Source organism: Cetorhinus maximus, chromosome 21, assembly GCF_964194155.1.
Source record: "Cetorhinus maximus chromosome 21, sCetMax3.hap1.1, whole genome shotgun sequence".
Lineage (NCBI taxonomy): Eukaryota > Metazoa > Chordata > Chondrichthyes > Lamniformes > Cetorhinidae > Cetorhinus > Cetorhinus maximus.
This window is the reverse complement of record NC_135899.1, coordinates 43,652,321-43,675,704: the sequence shown is the minus strand read 5'-3', so window position 1 is coordinate 43,675,704 and position 23,384 is coordinate 43,652,321. Positions and strand designations below refer to the sequence as shown.

General features: G+C 45.4%; 1 protein-coding gene across 1 annotated transcript in view; it reads right to left on the bottom strand.

Moving 5' to 3' along the window:
• Positions 1-4,572: 4,572 nt before the first annotated feature.
• LOC144695862 (regulating synaptic membrane exocytosis protein 3-like) overlaps positions 4,573-23,384 on the bottom strand; it is a 166,954-nt gene continuing 148,142 nt past the window's right edge. Inside the window, exons 4-6 of the mRNA XM_078566904.1 lie at positions 21,422-21,523; positions 8,762-8,901; positions 4,573-4,795 (exon numbers count right to left, since the gene is read on the bottom strand). Coding sequence (XP_078423030.1) covers positions 4,583-4,795; positions 8,762-8,901; positions 21,422-21,523 — 455 coding nt within the window. The 3' untranslated portion in view covers positions 4,573-4,582. The remainder of the gene's footprint in view (positions 4,796-8,761; positions 8,902-21,421; positions 21,524-23,384) is intronic.

Sequence of the window (23,384 nt, the reverse complement as noted above, 5' to 3'; positions counted from 1 at the left end):
CCTTAGGCGCAGGCCTCTTGCTCTGCCCGCTAAATCAGATGAGGCCCTTAAGTGGACATTAATTGGGTGACAACCTCAACTGGACAGGCCACCCGACAAGGTATTTCCGAGGGAGGTCCTAGCTGCTTGTAAAATCGTGGTGGGAGCAGGTGGGCTGGTGCCGTGCATGCCACTATGGCACGGTGCCCTATTTTCCGGGTGACCCACCTGCTCTCCTGCCTGGGGTGGCCTGTAAAATTCAGCCCAATGTCACTTCCACTGAGAGGGATAACCCCCAGCTCTTTCTAGGCATCAGCTTTTATTTGACCAGGTTTAACTCTCTGGAGATGCTAGTTTTATCCTAGGCTTCAAGCATTGTTTGAACAGTCTCACTAGGATATCATAAAAAGAGCCCAAAGCAAGTAGAAAATATTTTAAGTTTAAAAAAAAATTCTCAGCTTTTTCAAATGCTTGATGATCCTACATGACAGCTTAGTTTAGGTGCTACTCCGTGTAGTAAGATAACGCTGACAGACCCAAATGGAGCTATAGGGCTGGGTTTAACACTCCCCCACTGATGAGTTTGAAGGTGGGAGAGCTAGTTAAATCCAGCAGGCAGCCTGCCCACCACCTACCCACCCACCCCTACCCCCACCAAAATTATACCATTGGGGTGGGCGTGGTGTTGGGCAGCGGCTATCGCTCTCTAACAGGTTCCCTAGACACATTGGACCTGGCTTCTCAAATGGCAACCCCACCCCCTCTCCCCTTGGCACCACCGCCCCCTGCCCCCACCCCTTTCCAGGACCTGCCAGATTGGCAGCCGGTAAAGCCCAAAACTTTAGCTAGGGTGGGGCTGGGTGGATACACTGGTGATGGTGTGGGCAATCTGCAACCTCGTAAAATTCAACCCATAAAATCAGGCAGCACCTACTCCATTTGCTGAGGCCTTTCTGCCTGGAGGAACATACAAACAGGAGGAGGCCATTCAGCCTCTCAAGCCTGTTCCACCATTCAATGAGATCATGGCTGATCTGCAACCTAACTCTACCTACCCATCTTTGCTCCAAGTTCCTTAATACCTGTGGCTAACAAAAATCTATCAATCTCGGATTTAAAATTTACAATTGGTCAAGCACCATATGTCATTTGGGGAAGAGAGTTCCAAACTTCTTTCATCCTTTGCATGTAGAAGTGTTTCTTAATTTCACTCTGGAGAGATATAGATAATTAGGTGTTTAATTTTTAGACTGTGCTCCCTCATCCTAGACTCCCCAAATAGTGGTAATAGTTCCCTCAATCTACTCTCTGTTTCTCTGTCCAGGCTTCATTCCATTAATAACACTCCTTACTTGGCTGAATAGAAACCCCCTGCGCATCAGTGAATCATTGGACTGTTTGAAGCAGCTAGACCAAGGAGGTTACAGATTTGGTACCCAACCAATTCTAAGCTGGATGATCTCATGGGATCACAATGGTTGACTTGGCAACGAGTTTCCATGTTCCCAAGAAAGGAAGGCAGGGAAAATATCACCAAAGGTTTCTGCTCCTATTTGAACCCACTCCAGAAAGTGTATAGGCATGCTGAGAGTAGGTAAGGGCAGGAATTGGGTTGGCTATGAGTCCCAGCATTGTGGACCCATACGAAAGCTTTATCCAAGTGCAAGAGAGCGAGGGAATGTGCAGCCATCACCTTTAAAAATGGAGGCTGAGAAAATTAACAGAAATTGAAAAGCTAAATATCCCCTCACTAAAGCAACTCTTTACCAAACACTGATGGAAGCCCCTAAAAGATGGTCTGTCTCTTGTTATCTGTTAGCATTCTGAGTGAAAATGTTACATTTATGTACAATATAGAGATGCTTAATGCACTTAGTACTTCACAAAGACAGTGCAATCAAGGCTAACAATAAGTGCATCATATTCTGAACAAACTTTACAAGACAGTTATTAATTATTATATCAAACCAATGTTGAGGCATCTGACAGTTTGATAGTAAAACCACATTACTTATACAAGAAGAAAATGCCCTTTTAACAGTAAGTCATCTGATGAGTTGGATCTTAATTTGATGATAAAACTGCATAAAGTTCTTGATAAAAAACCATCTCAGTGCTCGTACAAAATTGGTTTTCAGTCCCAGCCTTAAATCTGCAAAACAGCTTTCATACAATAGGTGAAGTATGATTCCCATCAACTTGTGAATACCATGGACATCTTTTGAAACAAGAGATGCAGTTGAGCCTTCTACTCTGCTGTGTTGGAACACCTCAACAGTGGCAGGCCAAATGATGGTAACCATTCCCCACCTCCCCTGCCATTTATCCAATTGTCTAAACACTTGCAACTTCAGTTGATAGCTGGTCTGTTTTAGACTACAGCCAATGGTCCGTCATGTCTTGGCCAGAACCTAGCATAGTCAACCTTTACTCTTCAAATATTCAAGAATCAACACTGGGTTGGCTCTGCTCTTTTGCAGTGATGTGAAACATGGTGAGATCACAGCTACATGAGTGACAGTGCTACATTTCTGCCATAATTACACAAAATATCACATTTAATTATACCTTATCAATTCGCGCATTGCCACATCTCTGAGTCCATAGAATCTTGAAGGTGAAGATGGAGGAAGAGAATTGCAGATCTTTAGATCCTTGAGTTCCTCATCAACGATGCCATTCAAGTTCTTCATGGATTTCCCCAGGAGATCACCGTGAGCATCTACAAAACCATAAAGTGCTTACCTCGAAGATTTTCTGTCTTTTTCCAGTTTCTTTTTTATAATTGGTGGTCTCCAATCGCCTTTCATTTTACATCACGATTCTCAGAAATCCACCATTAATCGTCATTATTGTCCTTATTCCTTTAAAATCTGCACATGGTGAAGGTTAGTGGCCATTGACCAGAGTTAGACTCACATCTTCCTGAAAGACGTCAGGTAACATGTAGAGTCTAATTTCTCATCTTTTCGGGCACTGTGAACTCCAGCGCCGATGGTATGTTCTCAGGTGCAGATTGTGTTATTTCTTCAGGTCTGGTGAACTCTCTGGTCTGGTCTCGTTATCACCATTGAGGAAATGGACATTGATTCAGAATATTTTTAACAATTTGCTAATGTGAACTTTTAATTTCTTCTCGGGGATCGGAATGGCACCATGTCGGATTTTCATTGGCTAGTTGGTGATTGGAATAGCTCATCTTTGGGGCCTCCTTCTGTGCCAAGGGTGCAAGGGTAGAGTTTGGGACTGGGCCTGATCCAAGCACGAGAGATACTTTCACTCTTCTGGAACTTTTATGTGACTTGAAACAAGGCTGGTTTCAGTATCTTTTGAACAGACAGCACTGAGTATTATCGCTGTGTTTGACTGACAGTTTGGGAGATTTTCTGGATCTAAGATCCATAGTGCAGCTAATTGAAGAAAAATGAAACAGTAGCCCTTCTGATTCCTCTGCTGCCTGACACCAAAATCCATTGGTCAGAGTTCCAGATTTCTGGAACATACACTATTGCAGTGCGTATTCCTGTTAGTCAACAAAGTTGAAGATGGAAAGACCATGCAAAAATTCTATTGTCTAGGATGCAATGAAAAAAATTTGTGAAGCAGTGGAAATTAGAAGAAGAGATTGGATTGGTTGGGACTGTGCAATAGATCTCAGTCAAAGCATGGCAACTTCATTGAGAGTGCAAGGCGTGGAAAAAGCTGTCTGTATTGTCATGCCTGAGACCTAACCTCAGTTATCTGTTGGAAGTCTGCAGAAGGGTGAAAAGTAGCTGGTTCTCGGGGTTCAGGATGCTAAAGGATGGGTGCCTATGCCAGTGCAAAGGATACAAAGATATTCAGCATGCCTTCTCATAATCTCATTCGTAGGAGGGCGCTCATGCTCAGAGACATTTGGTAAGGCTTCGGTGGGATCATGGGATTGTTACATTAAACAAGCAGGGGTCAGGAAGGAACATTGTCCTGGTAAAAAGGATCAACACACTTGCCAAGTGGTCTAAATACCAACATCTTCCACCACCTCTGAGAGAGAACCTTTATAGCTACGTTCCGAATGCGTTAAATTGAAGCAAAGTCTTAAGGGAAAAGCCAAAGGAATTCTAGCTGGCTGGGGCTCCTTGATAATCATTCTGAGACAAGAAAACATGATAGCAATGACGACAGAGTGCATAGCGATATCTACCTATCAATCTACTCCTGGGACTGGTTTCTCTACAGCCTGAATTTTATGGCTTCCCTTGACGATCCATTTGACTGCTTACGCCAACTGGTGCCAAATTCTTCAGTATTTTTGGTGGGTTTAGTTGTCGTCCTGTGTGTACAGTGCTATCAGAAACAGGAAGGTTTAGCTTTACACTGCGATGGTGTAAGGTTCTCCCTCTATTGCACGATATCCCTTGTACATACAAAAGCAATTTTCCCAGATACTTGAATGAGTGCAGATGTTTGAAGAGTTTACTCACACTTCCAAGGTCAATGGAAATAAATGAAATAACAGACACTAGCAATAGCAGCGGTTGGTTGAATTGCACATACAGTATTTACAGCCACCTCTTGGCATTCTGATGATATGCACTCGTTCTGGTCCAGTCATCTGATATATTTAGTGGCCAGCAGGCCCTGTGCTGCTGTCCAGCGAGGACTGAGAGAGACGGCGAGTGATAGGAGCCACTGTCGAGTCCACAAGAGATGAAGACGGGAAGAGTTTGTACCAGCCAGTAACCAGGGTCGACAGGTCGAGCTCTTCCAATAGGATTTGGGCCATTCCCATGAAATACTTGTGGTCCATACGACCATAATCACCCCATACTATGACCTGAAAGTGCCAGAAGCAACAATTTAATCAGCAGAATTAGTAAAACAAGGGGACATTTTTATTTAAAAAAATAGAGTTTGGGGATTAATCCTGTGAATTCTTTGCTCAGTAAGTCAAGAAATATCAATGGTAGAAAAGAAACGCATTCCCATAACAGGTGCTGAGTGTTAGGAAGAAACTTCCCTCTACATTGTCCCCGTCAAACACTCCCAGGACAGGTACAGCACAAGGTTAGATACAGAGTAAAGCTCCCTCTACACTGTCCCCATCAAACACTCCCAGGACAGGTACAGCACGGGGTTAGATACAGAGTAAAGCTCCATCCACACTGTCCACATCAAACACTCCCAGGACAGGTACAGCACGGGGTTAGATACAGAGTAAAGCTCCATCCACACTGTCCACATCAAACACTCCCAGGACAGGTACAGCACGGGGTTAGATACAGAATAAAGCTCCCTCTACACTGTCCCCATCAAATGCTCCCAGGACAGGTACCGGACCTTTGGTCAGTCAGTGTGACCCCAGCACCAGTGGATCCTTGAGGGTCACTCAAAGAACGATAGGGGAGGAAGGCATGTCCTTCCAAAGAGACTCAGCAACACAGTAACAGCTTGAATGTGCTATGACTTAATAGATTTAGATATCCAACTGGACAATTGGAACCTCACTTCTGATGGTTGGACAGATGTGAATTAATCATGTTACTCACACACATTGCTGACCATTGTAGCCAATCAGAGTTGACACACCATTCCTGAATAACTTGGGTTGAAAACTTCAATACCCTCCACCCTTAACTGGCATCACTGATGATCTATAACCTATAGGGTATTAGCATAGTGAGAGGCACCAGCACATCCGGTCAGCCAAACATGTTTATTATGTACATGGGCTGGCTGAAAACTGGGGAAACCCACACAATGTACTTTGGATGTAGTTGACCAACACTGACCAGTCCCTGAACCTGGGTTTGAAGAGCACAGTGACACTGTGCCCCAGCTACTGAATCTACTCAGATAGGGCATTGATAGAGATTAACTAAAAGCCACATTAATTACTTTGACTGCATGTGACATATTTCAAAATGTACATGTAAATGATCTAACTGCCATTACAAAGACGTGGTTGCAGGATGACCAAGGCTGGGAATTGAATGTTCAAGGGTTTTCAACATCCAGGAAAGACAGGCAAAAAAGAAAAGGAGGTGGGGCAGCGCTGTTAATAAAGGATGAGATCAGTCCATTAGCAAGAGAGGATCTTAGATCGAAAGATCAAGATGTAGAATCAGTTTGAGTGGAGCTAAGAAACAGCAAGTAGCAGCAAACTTTGGTACGAGCTGTTTATAGGCTACCAATTAATAATAGTGATGTAGGGCACAGTATAAATCAGGAAATTAGAGGTGTATGTAACAAGGATAATGCAGTAATCATGGGGGACTTCAATTTACATATAGACTGGGTAAACCTAATTAGCATTAATGCTGTGATAGACAAATTCCTGGAATGTATACATGATGGTTTTCTAGAACTGTACATTGAGGAGCCAACTAGACAATGGGCTATTCCAGATCTAGTATTATGCAATGAGAAAGGGTTAATTAATAATCTTGTTGTAAAGGAGCCTCCAGGGAAGAGTGACCATAATATGTTGAATTTTACATTCAGTTTCAAGTGTAGTTCAATCAGAAACTAGGATCTTAAATCTAAACAAAGGAAACTATGAAGGTGTGAGGGGTGAATTGGCTGAGGTAGATTGGGAAGCTACATTAAGAGTAATGACAGTAGACAGGCAATGGCTAGCATTTAAAGAATGAATACATGCTTCACAACAAATTTACATTCCTTTGAGGCACAAAAACCCAACAGGAAATATGATCCAACCATGGCTAATAAGAGAAGTTAAAACTTGTATTGAATCAAAGGAAGAGGCTTCTTAAGTTGCCAAAAAGAGTGGTAAGCCTGAGAATTGGGAGCATTTTAGAATTCATCAAAGGAGGACCAAGAAACTGATAAAGAAAGAGAAAATAGAATATCAAAGTAAACTAGTGAGAAACATAAAAATGGGCCGTAGACACTTCTATAGGTATGTAAAAAGAAGATTGGCAAAAACAAATGTGGGCCCACTACGGGCTGAAACAGGGGAATTTATAATTGGGAATAAGGAAGTGAAAAGAAACTAAATAAATATTTTTTGTCTGTCTTCAAAGAATACAAAAAACCCCCTCTGAAATACTCAAGAACCATGGGACTAGCAAGAATGAGGAACTGAAAGAAATTAGCATTAGTAAAAAAGTAGTGCTGGAGAAATTAATGGGACTGAAAGCTGATAAGTCCCTGGGGCCTTTTGATCTACATCTCAGAGTGTTGAAAGAGGGAGCTATGGAGATTGTGGATGCATTGGTGATCATCTCCCAAAATTCCAAAGACTCTGCAATGGTTCCCGCAGATTGGAAGGTGGCAAACGTGACCCCACTGTTTAAAAAAGGAGGGAGAGAGAAAATAGGGAACTATAGAGCTGTTAACCTGACATTAGTAATAGGGAAAATGTTAGAATTTATTTTAAAGGATGTGATAATAGGAGACTTAGAAAATAATGATAGGATTGGGCAGAGTCAACATGGATTTATGAAAGGGAAATCATGTTTAACAAACCTGTTGGAGTTTTTTGAGGATGTCACTAGCAGAATAGATAAAGGGGAACCAGTGGATGTGGTGTATTCGGATTTTTAGAAGACTTTCGATAAGGTCCCACACAAGAAGTTAGTAAACAAAATTAGAGCACGTGGGGTGGGGGTAATACACTGGCATGGATTGAGAACTGATTAATGGACAGAAAGCAGAGAGTAGGAATAAGTGGGTCTATTTCAGGTTGGCAGGTAGTGAATGGTGGGGTATCACAGGGATCAGTGCTTGGGCCCCAGCTATTCACAATCTATATCAATGATTTGGATGTAGGTATTAAATGCAATATTTCCAAGTTTGCTGATGACATAAAACTAGGAGGGAATGTGAGTTGTGAGGAGGATGCAAGGAGGCTTCAAGGGAATTTAGACAGCCTAAGTGAGTGGGCAAGAACATGGCAGATGGAATATGATGTGGAACCTGGATGTCCTTGTTCATGAGTCACTGAAAGCTAAGCAGGTGCAGCAAACAATTAGGAAAACGAATGGTATGTTGGCCTTTATTGCAAGAGGATTTCAGTACAGGGGTAAGGATGTCTTGCTGCAATTTACAACACAGAAACAGGCCATTTACTCCAACCAATCCATGCCAGTGTTTATGCTCCAGCCCTCTTGGTCATCTCCAATCAACACTACCCTCCAACTCCTCTCTCTCTGTTTACCTAGCTTTTCCTTAAATACATCTGTGCTATTCACCTCAACCATTACTTCTAGTAACAAGTAATACAATTTGGACAGTAAAGATGAACTCCTGGTGATAGGGAATGTGAGGTCCATTTTTGAGGGCAATTAATAAAACTGGAGCTTAGTGATTCTTTGTTAACAGATTGCAAAGAACATTTCTCAGGGTGTTAGTGTCACTGGCAATAGGTGCCCATTTCTAATTGCCCTGTGATGATTGGTCCTCCTTCTTAAACTTTTCAATCACTATAAACATGACTAAATGTTTTGCTAGGTCACTTCAGAGGGCAATTAAAAGACAACCACATTGATGTGGGACTGGAGTGACATTTGGGCCCAGACCAGGTAAGGACAGCTGCTGGTTTCCCTTCCTATTGGACATAAGTGAACCAGATGGGTTTTATGATAATCTGATGGATTCTATTCACTTTTAATAACACCAGCTTTTTAATTCCCAAATTATTTACGCTGAGTTCAAACTCTCCAGACTCCATGGCGAGGATTGAACTCATGCTATCTGGATTATTAGTCCAGTAAGATGGCCATTACCTGACTGCACCCTACTCCAGTGAATGACTGTCAGCAATGATCACAGCACTGACCTGTAAAACCTTTCCTTGTGGGCCCTCATCGAACAGCAAGGCTTGTTGGTATACGGGGTCCAGAGACTTCTTTGATAACTTGGTTTTCCTCTTTGCTATACACACACCGCTCTCCAGGAGGTACACCTTAATATATGGGGCTGCAATACACAAGGTTCAAGCTATTAACAGCAGGCACTGGAAAACTGACATTCAACACAGAGCAGTTGAAAGGTGGCGACTCCTTTTCAAAAAAGGAGAAAAAAACTTGCATTTATATAGCACCTTCCAGAATACAGGACATCCTAAAGCACTTTACAGCTAATGAACTACTTTTGAACTGTGGTCACTGTTATAATTTCAGAAGCACAGTAGCCAATTTGCACACAGCAAGCTCCCTCAAAAAGGAATGAGGGGATGGCCAGATAATCTGCTTTAGTGAAGCTTGTTGAGGAATGAATATTGGTCGGGACACCAGGGAGAACTTCCCTGCTCTTTGTGGAAAAGTGCTGTGAGATTTATTTCGTCCACATGAAAGATAAAACAGAAATTCGGTTTAATATCTAATCTAAAAGATGGTACATTCGACAGTGCAGCGCTCTCTCAGTAATAGGTTAGATTAGCAGCCGAGGCAGGGGCTGTAGCTCAGAAGGAGGGCCAGGGCTGGTGGTCACCAAAACCAAACATGTACAGGTGACATCAGCATGCACGAGGATGATGTCACCACATGTGGGGATGACATCATTGCACACAGATTCTGTGCAGTTGATGGTGGGGGGGTGTGTATGTGGGGGTGGAGGGTGTGGGTGGGGGGTGAAAAAACATTCTCAAGACAAACTTGACCTTTATATCTCTATTGCATCGAGGCTGCTACAGAGGGGAAAGGAAGGAGCACAGACCCTGCCAGACTAATGGTCAAAATAGTGGATGTGAAGCTATCTGGTATCAGCCAGTATCCAGACAGATAAAAACTGGACTCTACCGTACAAAACCAGGTGTCTGGCCAAATATGGCTCAGTGATGGGAAGGTGCTCTAGCCTGAGTCAGAGAGTTGTGAGTTGAAGTGACTCGAGGCAGACACTTCATTATAGAATTGAGGGTAAGAAGGAGTGAGGTAACAGGATAGGAGTGAGGGTAAGATGGGATGAAGTAGCTGGATAGTAGTGGGGGTAAGATGGAGTGAGGGAACAGGATAGTAGTGGGGGGTAAGATGGAGTGAGGGAACAGGATAGTAGTGGAGGTAAAATGGAGTGAGGTAACAGGATAGGAGTAAGGGTAAGATGGAGTGAGGTAACAGGATAGGAGTGAGGGTAAGATGGAGTGCGGTAGCCGGATAGGAGTGAGGGTAAGAGGGAGTGAGGTAGCCGGATAGGAGTGAGGGTAAGATGGAGTGAGGGTAAGATGGAGTGAGGTAACAGGATAGGAGTGAGGGTAAGAGGGAGTGAGGTAGCCGGATAGGAGTGAGGGTAAGAGGGAGTGAGGTAGCCGGATAGGAGTGAGGGTAAGATGGAGTGAGGGTAAGAGGGAGTGAGGTAGCTGGATAGGAGTGAGAGTAAGATGGAGTGAGGTAACGGGACAGGAGTGAGGGCAAGATGGAGTGAGGCAGCTGGATAGGAGTGGGGGTAAGATGGAGTGAGGTAACGGGACAGGAGTGAGGGTAAGAGGAGTGAGGGTAAGATGGAGTGAGGTAACGGGACAGGAGTGAGGGTAAGAGGAGTGAGGGCAAGATGGAGTGAGGTAGCTGGATAGGAGTGGGGCTAAGATGGAGTGAGGTAGCCGGATAGGAGTGAGGGTAAGATGGAGTGAGGTAGCCAGATAGGAGTGGGGGTAAGATGGAGTGAGGTAGCCAGATAGGAGTGGGGGTAAGATGGATTGAGATAACGGGACAGGAGTGACGGTAAGAGGAGTGAGGGTAAGATGGAGTGAGGTAACAGGATAGGAGTGAGGGTAAGATGGAGTGAGGTAGCTGGATAGGAGTGAGGGTAAGATGGAGTAAGGTACCTGGATAGGAGTGAGGGTAAGATGGAGTGAGGTAGCCGGATAGGAGTGGGGGTAAGATGGAGTGGGGGTAAGATGGAGTGGGGGTAAGATGGAGTGGGGGTAAGATGGAGTGGGGGTAAGATGGAGTGGGGGTAAGATGGAGTGGGGGTAAGATGGAGTGAGGTAGCTGGATAGGAGTGAGGGTAAGATGGAGTAAGGTACCTGGATAGGAGTGAGGGTAAGATGGAGTGAGGTAGCTGGATAGGAGTGCGGGTAAGATGGAGTAAGGTACCTGGATAGGAGTGAGGGTAAGATGGAGTGAGGTAGCCGGATAGGAGTGGGGGTAAGATGGAGTAAGGTACCTGGATAGGAGTGAGGGTAAGATGGAGTGAGGTAGCTGGATAGGAGTGAGGGTAAGATGGAGTAAGGTACCTGGATAGGAGTGAGGGTAAGATGGAGTGAGGTAGCCGGATAGGAGTGGGGGTAAGATGGAGTGGGGGTAAGATGGAGTGGGGGTAAGATGGAGTGGGGGTAAGATGGAGTGGGGGTAAGATGGAGTGGGGGTAAGATGGAGTGGGGGTAAGATGGAGTGGGGGTAAGATGGAGTGAGGTAAGATGGAGTGAGGTAGCTGGATAGGAGTGGGGGTAAGATGGAGTGAGGGTAAGATGGAGTGAGGGTAAGATGGAGTGAGGGTAAGATGGAGTGAGGGTAAGATGGAGTGAGGGTAAGATGGAGTGAGGTAGCCGGATAGGAGTGAGGGTAAGATGGAGTGAGGTAGCCGGGTAGGAGTGAGGGTAAGATGGAGTGAGGTAGCCGGGTAGGAGTGAGGGTAAGATGGAGTGAGGTAGCCGGGTAGGGGTGAGGGTAAGATGGAGTGAGGTAGCCGGGTAGGGGTGAGGGTAAGACGGAGTGAGGGTAAGACGGAGTGAGTGAGGGTAAGACGGAGTGAGGGAGCCGGATTGGAGTGAGGGTAAGACGGAGTGAGGGTAAGATGGAGTGAAGGTAAGACGGAGTGAGGGTAAGACGGAGTGAGGGTAAGACGGGGTGAGGGTAAGACGGGGTGAGGGTAAGACGGAGTGAGGGTAAGACGGGGTGAGGGTAAGACGGGGTGAGGGTAAGACAGAGTGAGCTAGCCGGATTGGAGTGAGGGTAAGACGGAGTGAGGTAGCCGGATTGGAGTGAGGGTAAGACGGAGTGAGGGTAAGAGGGGGTGAGGGTAAGACGGGGTGAGGGTAAGACGGGGTGAGGGTAAGATGGAGTGAGCTAGCCGGATTGGAGTGAGGGTAAGACGGAGTGAGGGTAAGACGGAGTGAGGGTAAGACGGAGTGAGGGTAAGATGGAGTGAGGTAGCCGGATTGGAGTGAGGGTAAGACGGAGTGAGGGTAAGACGGGGTGAGGGTAAGACGGGGTGAGGGTAAGATGGAGTGAGCTAGCCGGATTGGAGTGAGGGTAAGACGGAGTGAGGGTAAGACGGAGTGAGGGTAAGACGGGGTGAGGGTAAGACGGAGTGAGGGTAAGACGGAGTGAGGGTAAGACGGAGTGAGGGTAAGATGGAGTGAGGGTAAGATGGGGTGAGGGTAAGACGGGGTGAGGGTAAGATGGAGTGAGCTAGCCGGATTGGAGTGAGGGTAAGACGGAGTGAGGGTAAGACGGGGTGAGGGTAAGACGGGGTGAGGGTAAGACGGAGTGAGGGTAAGACGGAGTGAGGGTAAGACGGAGTGAGGGTAAGACGGAGTGAGGGTAAGACGGAGTGAGGGTAAGACGGAGTGAGGGTAAGACGGAGTGAGGGTAAGACGGAGTGAGGTAGACGGATAGGAGTGAGGGTAAGACGGAGTGAGGGTAAGACGGAGTGAGGTAGCCGGATTGGAGTGAGGGTAAGATGGAGTGAGGGTAAGACGGAGTGAGGGTAAGACGGAGTGAGGGTAAGACGGGGTGAGGGTAAGACGGGGTGAGGGTAAGACGGAGTGAGGTAGCCGGATTGGAGTGAGGGTAAGACGAAGTGAGGGTAAGACGGGGTGAGGGTAAGACGGGGTGAGGGTAAGACAGAGTGAGGGTAAGACGGAGTGAGGTAGCCGGATAGGAGTGAGGGTAAGACGGGGTGAGGGTAAGACGGGGTGAGGGTAAGACGGAGTGAGGGTAAGACGGAGTGAGGGTAAGATGGAGTGAGGTAGCCGGATTGGAGTGAGGGTAAGACGGAGTGAGGTAGCCGGATAGGAGTGAGGGTAAGATGGAGTGAGGTAGCCGGATAGGAGTGAGGGTAAGATGGAGTGAGGTAGCCGGGTAGGAGTGAGGGTAAGATGGAGAGAAGGTTAATTTGGAAAGTCTGTTGCGATTGAAAAGCTAAATTTATAATAAAAACAGAAAATGCTGTAAAAGCTCAGCAGGTCTGGCAGCCTCTCTGTGGAGAGAGAAACAGATAATGTTTTGAGTCCGGAGCAGCTACTAATAGTGGCATAAAAATCAGATCTCAGAATGTGTTAATGGCAGAACCAAGGTCAGTGCTCTCTGAGAGCAAATTACAGACTGGCTCTGTGCAGGGCCGATCGAACACCTTCTTTCTTTAACATCATTAACACTCCTTTTGCCTTGTGTCCATGACATCTTTGTCAAATTTCTCCTTAGCTCCCATCTATTTTGCTTTTATTAACCTAAATTTATATTTGTGGTGAAGTACAACAGGAAATGCGAAGACTAAAAAAATTGATTGGTTTTTGTTTTTCATTTTAGAAGTTTCTGTTTGAGCCACTTAGGGACTTGACTGTTCACTGTGGCTGTGGATGCAGCTGTAACCCCAAGGATCCACCTTGAATCTGGCATCTTCTCTGCCCCACACTAAATGGGAATGGGACTGGAATCGTCGAAAGGGCCAAGCAGGAGGGGAATCATGGTGTCAGTCCGCCCTCTGGTGGTGATGAGATTGCATAACACTATAGTAAAATGTTTGTTATCCAGCATGCTCCTGGTGTGGATGGTGCCAGATAACCAAAAATGTCATTGAACAGGGATTCAGGCTGGTCAAAAAAAGGAATGGGAATCTGGGGAGAACTGATCCATAACAGGAACTTTGAAACCTCAGGCTAGGAGACAAATTGACTCCACTGTAAGTGTACTTCTGATTCAGATATTGAGAGCAATTATAAAATATTAGTGTTTCTACATTTCACTGCAATCAATACCTGGTAGCAAATTGTTGTTGTTTCAGCTAATACGTTTTATGTAACATGTTCCCACCTTCTGTCATTTTAAAAGTGTGCTGAGTTGGCTATGCTTTCAACCCTGCTTCTCTTCTTTTTGCAAAGTACTCTGAGGCTCTGTTCACACTGTATGGAGCAAAGGCCAGCAGTGTCTGTACCAGGAGCTCTTAGCTAGTGGACTGAGGTGACCCGTCAGCACTGGGAAACCTTCAGGCTCTGGACAACTTCTGAATGGTTTCCAGTTGGTAAAGTGACTATTTGCATTGGGGGAATATCAGAAGTTGCAGATAATACACCAGTTGGCTGGCGCAATGTCAGACACAGTTTGCTGTATGAGAAATTTGCTGGGGTCTGAAAGAGACTGCAAAGTGGGTGTAAAGTGACTTATTTATCAAAGGAAGTATGAAAAAGTTAGATTGATTGAACAATTCTAGTGCTGCCAAATCATTTAAAGGCAAGTAACTCAAAATGACCACAGCTCAGCAGCAGATGAAATTTGTTAATACACCTTCTCAGATAGTGAATATTTAAAGAATCTCCCATGGTGCTGTTCACAGGTAGTGTGAACCAATAATGTGACGATTTGCTTCCGATGTGGTTTCCAAGTGTTCACTTGACTTGACCATTAAAGGTGACTTCTCCCATTGGGAACAAGTGTTCTAAATTGAAATAACCTATAGAAGAATAGAATCAGCAGTGTGATGGAACACTCTCCACTTGCTTGAATGAGTGCGGCTCCAACAACACTCAAGAAGCTCGAAACTATCCATTGACAAAGAAGCCTGCTTGATTGGCACCCCATCCACCATCTTAAATATTCACTCCTTCCATCACTGATGCACAGTAGCAGCAGTGTGTACATCTACAAGGTTCACTGTAGCAACTCACTCAGGCTCCTTTGACAGCACATTTCAAACCCACAACCTCTAGCTAGAAGGACAAGGACAGCAGTTACATGGGAACAGCACCACCTGCAAGTTCCCCTCCAAGCCACACACCTACCTGACTTGGAACTATATTGCCGTTCCTTCACTGTCACTGGGTCAAATTCCTGGAACTCCCTCCCTAACAGCACTGTGGGTGTACCTACACCACATGGACTGCAGCGGTTCAAGAAGGTAGCTCAACACCACCTTCTCAAGGGCAATCAGGGATGGGCAATAAATGCTGGCCCAGCCAGTGATGCCCACATCCCATGAATGAATAATTAAAAAAAAAGAGGCTAAATGATGCTATTGAGGAATGTTTCTATTGATTTGCAGTTACTGGTAAATTCCTGGCTCCTACCTTAGGGCATAACAGTAAAAACCAGCAAGAAGTAACTTTTTTTTCCTTTTTTTCATACATTTTCAAAAGTGCTAACTATTCATTGGCTGATTCCCTGACTGTTCAATTGATATTTGAACCAATTAGGTGCAAGTGTCTTTGTGACCGAGACATTTTTAAACATGGTGCTTTGAGCTGTATTATTTTAAACTGTGAGGTTTTGAATGTGATATTTTGGAGAGTGGGAGCAGGCCGTCAATGTAATTACTGCCGTCAGTGCCATTGCCCAGACATAGATCTCGATTTCTACCTTATGTACAACAGTAATTGTCACTTGATTCCTCAGGAACTGCCAAAATAGATTAGCTGGTCATTATCTGATTGCTTTTTGTAAGAGCTCATTCCAGAAATACCTGATTGGTTCTGGAGCACTTTGGGGCACCCTAAAGTCATGAAAGGTGCTACATAAAAGCGAGCCTTTCTTTCACAAAGTTCACCTATTGATTGAACAAAATGCAGGAAACACTGAACTCAAAAACATGTCAAAGAAAAGCAATTAAATGTGTTAAAGTTGTGACTGTCTCTGCCTCAGTTAGAGCAGTGCACTCATTACCTGGTACAGTGGCTGTCAGATCATAAAATCATAGAAACTTACAGTAAAGGAGGCCATTCAGCCATCATTCTGGTGATAGCTTTTTGAAAGATCTGAGATAATTATGTGATGTTGGTCTGATAGGTTTCCATTGGAATTCTGTGCAATGGGAGTGAATGGGAAGGGGTTTGAACCATTGGGATTCCGTATAATGGGAGTGAATGGGAGGGGGTTTGATCCATTGGGATTCTGTACAATGGGAGTGAATGGGAAGGGGTTTGATCCATCGGGATTCTGTACAATGGGAGTGAATGGGAGGGGGTTTGATCCATTGGGATTCTGTACAATGGGAGTGAATGGGAAGGGGTTTGATCCATTGGGATTCTGTACAATGGGAGTGAATGGGAAGGGGTTTGATCCATTGGGATTCTGTACAATGGGAGTGAATGGGAGGAGGTTTGATCCATTGGAATTCTGTATAATGGGAATGAATGGGAGGGGGTTTGATCCATTGGGATTCTGTATAATGGGAGTGAATGGGAGGGGGTTTGATCAATTGGGATTCTACACAATGGGAGTGAATGGGAAGGGGTTTGAACCAGTGAGATTCTGTACAATCGAAGTAAAATGAAAGGGATTTGATCCCTTGAAATTGTGTACAATGGGAGTTAATGGGAAAGAGTTTGATCCATTGGGATTCTGTACAATGGGAGTTAATGGGAAAGAGTTTGATCCATTGGGATTCTGTACAATGGGAGTGAATGGGAGGGGGTTTGATCCATTGGGATTCTGTACAATGGGAGTGAATGGGAGGGGGTTTGATCCATTGGGATTTTGTACAATGGGAGTGAATGGGAAGGGGTTTGATCCATTGGGATTCTGTACAATGGGAGTGAATGGGAGGGGATTTGATCCATTGGGATTCTGTACAATGGGAATGATTGGGAAGGGGTTTGATCCATTGGGATTCTGTACAATGGGAGTGAATGGGAGGGGGTTTGATCCATTGGGATTCTGTACAATGGGAGTGAACGGGAAGGGGTTTGATCCATTGGGATTCTGTACAATGGGAGTGAATGGGAAGGGGTTTGATCCATTGGGATTCTGTACAATGGGAGTGAATGGGAAGGGATTTGATCCATTGGGATTCTGTACAATGGGAGTGAATGGGAAGGGCAAAAACAAAATACTACGGATGCTGGAAATCTGAAACAAAAACAGAAAATGCTGGAAAAACTGACAGCATCTGTGGAGAGAGAAACAGAGATAACGTTTCAAGTCTGTATGACCCTGAAGAACCCACAGGAAAGGGTGTTATCCATTGGAATTCTGTTGTCACACGGACTCGAAACATTAACTCTATTTCTCTCTCCACAGATGCTGCAAGACCTGCTGGGATTTTCCAGCATTTTCTGTTTTTGTTTCTGAATGGGAAGGTGTTTGATCCATTGGAATTCTGGAATTCTGGGAGTGGATGGGAAGGGATTTGACCCAGTGGAGTTCTGTACAATGGGAGTAAATGGGAAGAAGTTTGATCCATAGGGATTCTACACATTAGGGAGTGAGTGGGAAGGGTTTTTTTTTAAATTCAGTCTTGGGATGTGGGCTTCGCTGGCTGGGCCAGCATTTATTGCCAATCACTAGTTGCCCTTGAGAAGGTGGTGGTGAGCTGCCTTCTTGAACCGCTGCAATCCATGTGGTGTGGGTACACCCACAGTGCTGTTAGGAAGGGAGTTCCAGGATTTTGACCCAGTGACAGTGAAGGAACGGGGATATATATTCAGTTCTGCCGAAGGGCCATGAAGGCTCGAAACGTTAACTGATTTCTTCTCCGCCGATGCTGCCAGACCTGCTGAGTTTTTCCAGGAAATTCTGTTTTTGTTTTGGATTTCCAGCATCCGCAGTAGCTTTTAGTTTTTGTTTTTATCGATATATTTCCAAGTCTGGATGGTGAGTGACTTGGAGGGGAACTTCTAGGTGGTGGTTTTCCCATCTATCTGCTGCCCTTGTCCTTCTAGGTGGTAGTGGTTGTAGGTTTGGAAGGTGCTGTCTAAGGAGCCTTGGTGAATTCCTGCAGTGCATCTTGTAGATGGTACACACTGCTGCTACTGTGCGTTGATGGTGGAGGGAGTGAATGTTTGTGGATGTGGTGCCAATCAGGTGGACTGCTTTGTCCTGGATGCTGTCCAGCTTCTGCAGTGTTGTGGGAGCTGCACTCATCCAGGCAAGTGGGGAGTATCCCATCACATTCCTGACTTGTACCTTTAGATGGTGGACAGGCTTTCGGGAGTCAGGAGGTGAGTTACTCGTCACACAATGCCTAGCCTCTGACCTGCTCTTGTAGCCACAGTATTTATATGGCTAGTCCAGTTCAGTTTCTGGTCAATGGTAACTCCCAGGATGTTGATAGTGGGGGATTCAGTGATGGTAATATCAATGAATGTCAAAGGGCGATGGTTGGATTCTCTCTTGTTGGAGATGGTCATTGCCTGACACTTGTGTGGCGCGAATGTCACTTGCCACTTGTCAGCCCAAGCCTGGATATTGCCCAGGTCTTGCTGCATTTGGACATGGACTGCTTCAGTGTCTGAAGAGTCGCGAATGGTGCTGAACATTGTGCAATCAAACATCCCCACTTCTGACCTTATGATGGAAGGGAGGTCATTGATGAAGCAGCTGAAGATGGTTGGGCCTAGGACACTACCCTGAGGAGCTCCTGCAATGATGTCCTGGAGCTGAGATGACTGACCTCAAACAACCACAACCATCTTCCTTTGTGCTAGGTATGACTCCAACCAGTGGAGAATTTTCCACCTGATTCCCATTGACTCCAGTTTTGCTAGGGTTCCTTGATGCCACACTCGGTCAAATGCTGCCTTGATGTCAAGGGCAGTGACTCTCACCTCACCTCCGGAATCAGCTCTTTTGTCCATGGTTTGAACCAAGGCTGTAATGAGGTCAGGAGCTGAGTGGCCCTGGCGGAACCCAAACTGAGCAGGTTATTGCTAAGCAAGTGCCACTTGGTAGCACTGTTTATGACCCCTTCCATTACTTAACTGATGATCGAGAGTAGGCTGATGGGGCAGTAATTGGCCGGGTTGGATTTGCCCTGCTTTTTGTGCACAGGACATACTTCGGCAATTTTCCACATAGCTGAGTAGATACCAGTGTTGTAGCTGTACAGGAACAGCTTGGCTAGGGGCGTGGCAAGTTCTGGAGCACAAGTCTTCAGTACTATTGCCAGAATATTGTCAGGGCCCATAGCCTTTACAGTATCCAGTGCCTTCAGCCATTTCTTGATATCATGTGGAGTGAATCGAATTGGCTGAAGACTGGCATCTGTGATGCTGGGGACCTCCGGAGGAGGCCGAGATGGATCATCCACTTGGCATTTCTGGCTGAAGATTGTTGTGAATGCCTTATTTTTTGCACTGATGTGCTGGGCTCTTCCATCATTGAGGATGGGGATATTTGTGGAGCCTCCTCCTCCAGTGAGTTGTTTAATTGTCCACCACCATTCATGACTTGATGTGGCAGGACTGCAGAGCTTAGATCTGATCTGTTGGTTGTGGGATGGCTCAGTTCTGTCTATCACTTGCTGCTTATGCTGTTTGGCACGCAAGTAGTCCTGTGTTATAGCCTCACCAGGTTGACACCTCATTTTTTGGTAGGCCTGGTGCTGCTACTGGCATGCCCTCCTGCACTCTTCATTGAACCAGGGTTGATCCCCTGGCTTGATGGTAATGGTAGAGTGGGGGATATGCCGGACCATGAGATTAGAGATTATGGTTGAGTACAATTCTGCTGCTGCTGATGGCCCACAGCACCTCATGGCTGCCCAGTCTTGAGTTGCTAGAACTGTTCGAAATCTATCCCATTTAACACGGTGTTAGTGCCACACAACACGATGGAGGCCGGACTTTGTCTCCACAAGGACTGTTGTGGTTGCAGTGGTCACTCCTACCGATACTGTGGCATGGGCAGATGCAGCTGCGGCAGGCAGATTGGTGAGGATGAGGTCAAGTATGTTTTTCCCTCACCACCTGCTGCAGACCCAGTCTAGCAGCTATGTCATGTAGGGCTCGGTCAGTAGTGGTGCTACCGAGTCTCTCTTGGTGATGGATATTGAAGTCCCCCACTCAGAGCACATTCTGTGCCCTTGCCACCTTCAGTGCTTCCTCCAAGTGATGTTCAACATGGAGGAGCACTGATTCATCAGCTGAGGGAGGGAAGTACGTGGTAATCAGCAGGAGGTTTCCTTGCTCATGTTTGACCTGATGCCATGAGACTTCGTGGGGTCTGGAGTTGATGTTGAGGACTCCCAAGGCAACTCCCTCCCCGCTGTATACCACTGTGCCACCACCGGGATAGGACATACCCAAGGGTGGTGATGGGGTGCCTGGTTATTTGTAAGGTATGATTCCGTGAGGATGACTATGTCAGGCTGTTGCTTGACTAGTCTGTGAGACAGCTCTCCCACTTTGGCACTAGCCCCAGATGTTAGAAAGGTTACAAGGGCTGCGATTGCCATTGTCGTTTCCGGTGCCTAGGTTGATGCCGGGTGGTCTGTCAGGTTTCATTCCTTTTTTTGAGACTTTGTTACAACTGAGTGGCTTGCTAGGCCATTTAAGAGTCAACCACATTGATGTGGGTGGGTCTGGAATCACATGTAGGCCAGACCAGGTAAGGACAACAGATTTCCTTAACAAAAACAGAATTACCTGGAAAAACTCAGCAGGTCTGGCAGCATCGGCGGAGAAGAACAAAGTTGATGTTTCGAGTCCTCATGACCCTTCAACAGAATCCGCAGTTTTTTGTTTTTATCAACAGATTTCCTTAGTGAGCCAGATGGGTTTTTACAATAATCGTTTCATCATTAGAGTTTTAATTCCAGATTTTCATAGAATTCAAATTCCACCATCTGGCGCGCGGGATTTGAACCCAGATCCCCAGAGCATCTATGGTCTTTGGATTACTAGTCCAGCGACAATACCAGCAACACCATCATCACCTGTGATTTGATCCATTGTAATTCTGTACAATGGGAGTGAATGGGAAGGAGTTTGACCCAGTGGAATTCTGTACAATGGCGTGAAGGGGAAAGAGTTTGATCCATTGTAATTCTGTACAATGGGAGTGAATGGGAAGGAGTTTGACCCAGTGGAATTCTGTACAATGGCGTGAAGGGGAAGGTGTTTGATCCATTGTAATTCTGTACAATGGGAGTGAATGGGAAGGAGTTTGACCCAGTGGAATTCTGTACAATGGCGTGAAGGGGAAGGTGTTTGATCCATTGAGATTCTACACAATGAGAGTGAATGGTGATTAGGGTAAGTTCAGTGCTTAGCTCCTGAGGGTGTGAGTATTGGAAGTTGTCTCTCTCATGTTAAGGTGGACCCAGGTTACATGTTGGTTAGTTACTGATAGTTTGAGATGCACCTGGCAAAGTGTGGTTTCTTTGCAGGGACAGGATCACTGGTGTCATGGAACAGGATAACATTCTCAGAACTTTAACTTTTAGCATTGCTAGTTAATAATGAATGATACAGCACACATTAAACCCTGGTCTCTGGTATGAATCTACAATGCTAGAATGACATGGGAAAACATTTAAAGCACTGGTGTGTATCTCTATTCTGAGCACTTACCTGGCAAAGCTTTAGTACCAGGCTTAGGGGTCAGTCCTCTGGCCTGAATTATTTCTACCTCCAGCTGCCCGCTGCGATCGGCCATGCCAATGTGAATGTCACCTGCAGGAGAAAGGTAGAATCTATTAGGTCACAACATGAGCATGGAAACCAACCCACAAACCCCTCGATTGGATTCCTGTCTGTAACTCACTCCCGGGTATCTGTTATTCTATATATAAATTACCCTGAACCTCTCAATTAGATTCCAGTCTGTAACTCACTCCCGGGTATCTGTTATTCTGTATATAAATCACCCCAAACCCCTCGATTAGATTCCAGCCCGTAACTCACTCCCGGGTATCTGTTATTCTATATATAAATGACCCCGAACCCCTCGATTAGATTCCAGTCTGTAACTCACTCCTGGGTCTCTGTTACTCTGTAATATAAACCACCTGAACCCCTCGATTAGATTCCAGTCTGCAACTCACTCCCGGGTATCTGTTATTCTATATGTAAACCACCCCGAACTCCTTGATTAGATTCCAGTCTGCAGTTCACTCCCGGGCATCTGTTACTCTAAATATAAACCACCCAAACCCCTCGATTAGATTCCAGTCTGTAACTTACTCCCTGGTATCTGTTATCCTGTATATAAACCACCCAAACCCTTCGATTAGGTCCCAGTCTGAAACTCATTCCAGTATTTGTTATGCTATATATAAATCACCCAAAACCCTCGCTTAGATTCCAGCCTGTAACTCACTCCCAGGTATTTGATATTTGTGCAGTTATATGGGCACATCTGCCATTTTCTGATCTCTTGTGATATGCTTGCCTGTGTACTACCACTTAAGGAACTTCCTGACCTTTAACCCTCAACTCTCTCACCTCCCTTGGTGCTCTCAATCTCCTTTGATGCTCCTAATTGTCCTCAGAGGTCTTTTGACCCCCTTCCAGTCTTGAAAATTCCTGCTATTTTCCCAAATAATGCTGTGCATTCTCTAATTTTGGGCCTCCACATTCAGGTGCTGAGGTGAAAATTGTTCCTCTTATTTCACAAGATGATTTTTACTATCAACATCCCTTCAATCTCTGGTTAAGCCTCAGTTGGAGTATTGTGTCCAATTTTCAGCATCACACTTTAGGAAGAACATCAAGGCCTTTGGAGAGGGTGCAAAAGCATTTTCCTCGAACGGGACCAGGGACTTCAGTTACTTCGAGAAACTGGAGAAGCTAGGATTGTTCTCCTTAGAGCAGAGAAGGTTAAGGGGAGAGTTTGAGGTGTTCAAACTTGTGAAGAATAAATAAGGAGAGCATTTTTCCCCATTGATGGAAGGGTCAGTAACCAATGAACAGATTTTAAATAGTTATCCAAAGAAGAAACGGGGAGATGAGGGGATTTTCTTTTTTTTTACACATAACGAGTTGTTGTGATCTGGAAGGTGCTGCCTGAAAGGGCAGTGGAAGCAGATTCAATAGGAACTTTCAAAAGGAAATTGGATAAATACATGTAAAGGAGAAATTTGCAGGGCTTTGGGAAAGAGCAAGAGTGTGGAATTAATCTGGATAGCTCTGTCAAACAGTTGACACAGAGTTCATGGACTGAATGATCTTTGGTGTTGTGTCATTCAACGGAATATTAAAATTTGGTATTCGTGTGCCTCAAACATCAAAACTCAGACCATAGCTTTGTTCTATTATTACTCTTTCCTGTTCTGTTTGAAACTGTGAAAGAGTGGCCATATTTACAGTGAGCCAGGTGTAGCAGGTACACTGATTGGTCTGACTGAGACCGGCACAGGTAAGGGTCTGAATCTGGCTTTCCCTGCTCTGGTCCCTCCTGCTCTGGTCCCTCCTGCTCTGGTCCCTCCTGCTCTGGCCCCCCCTGCTCTGTCTAGTTTCCTAAAAGATCTAGCTCCAATTTTTAGGCTATGCCCCCAGTTCTGGACTCCCCAACCAGCTGAAATAGTTTCTCTCT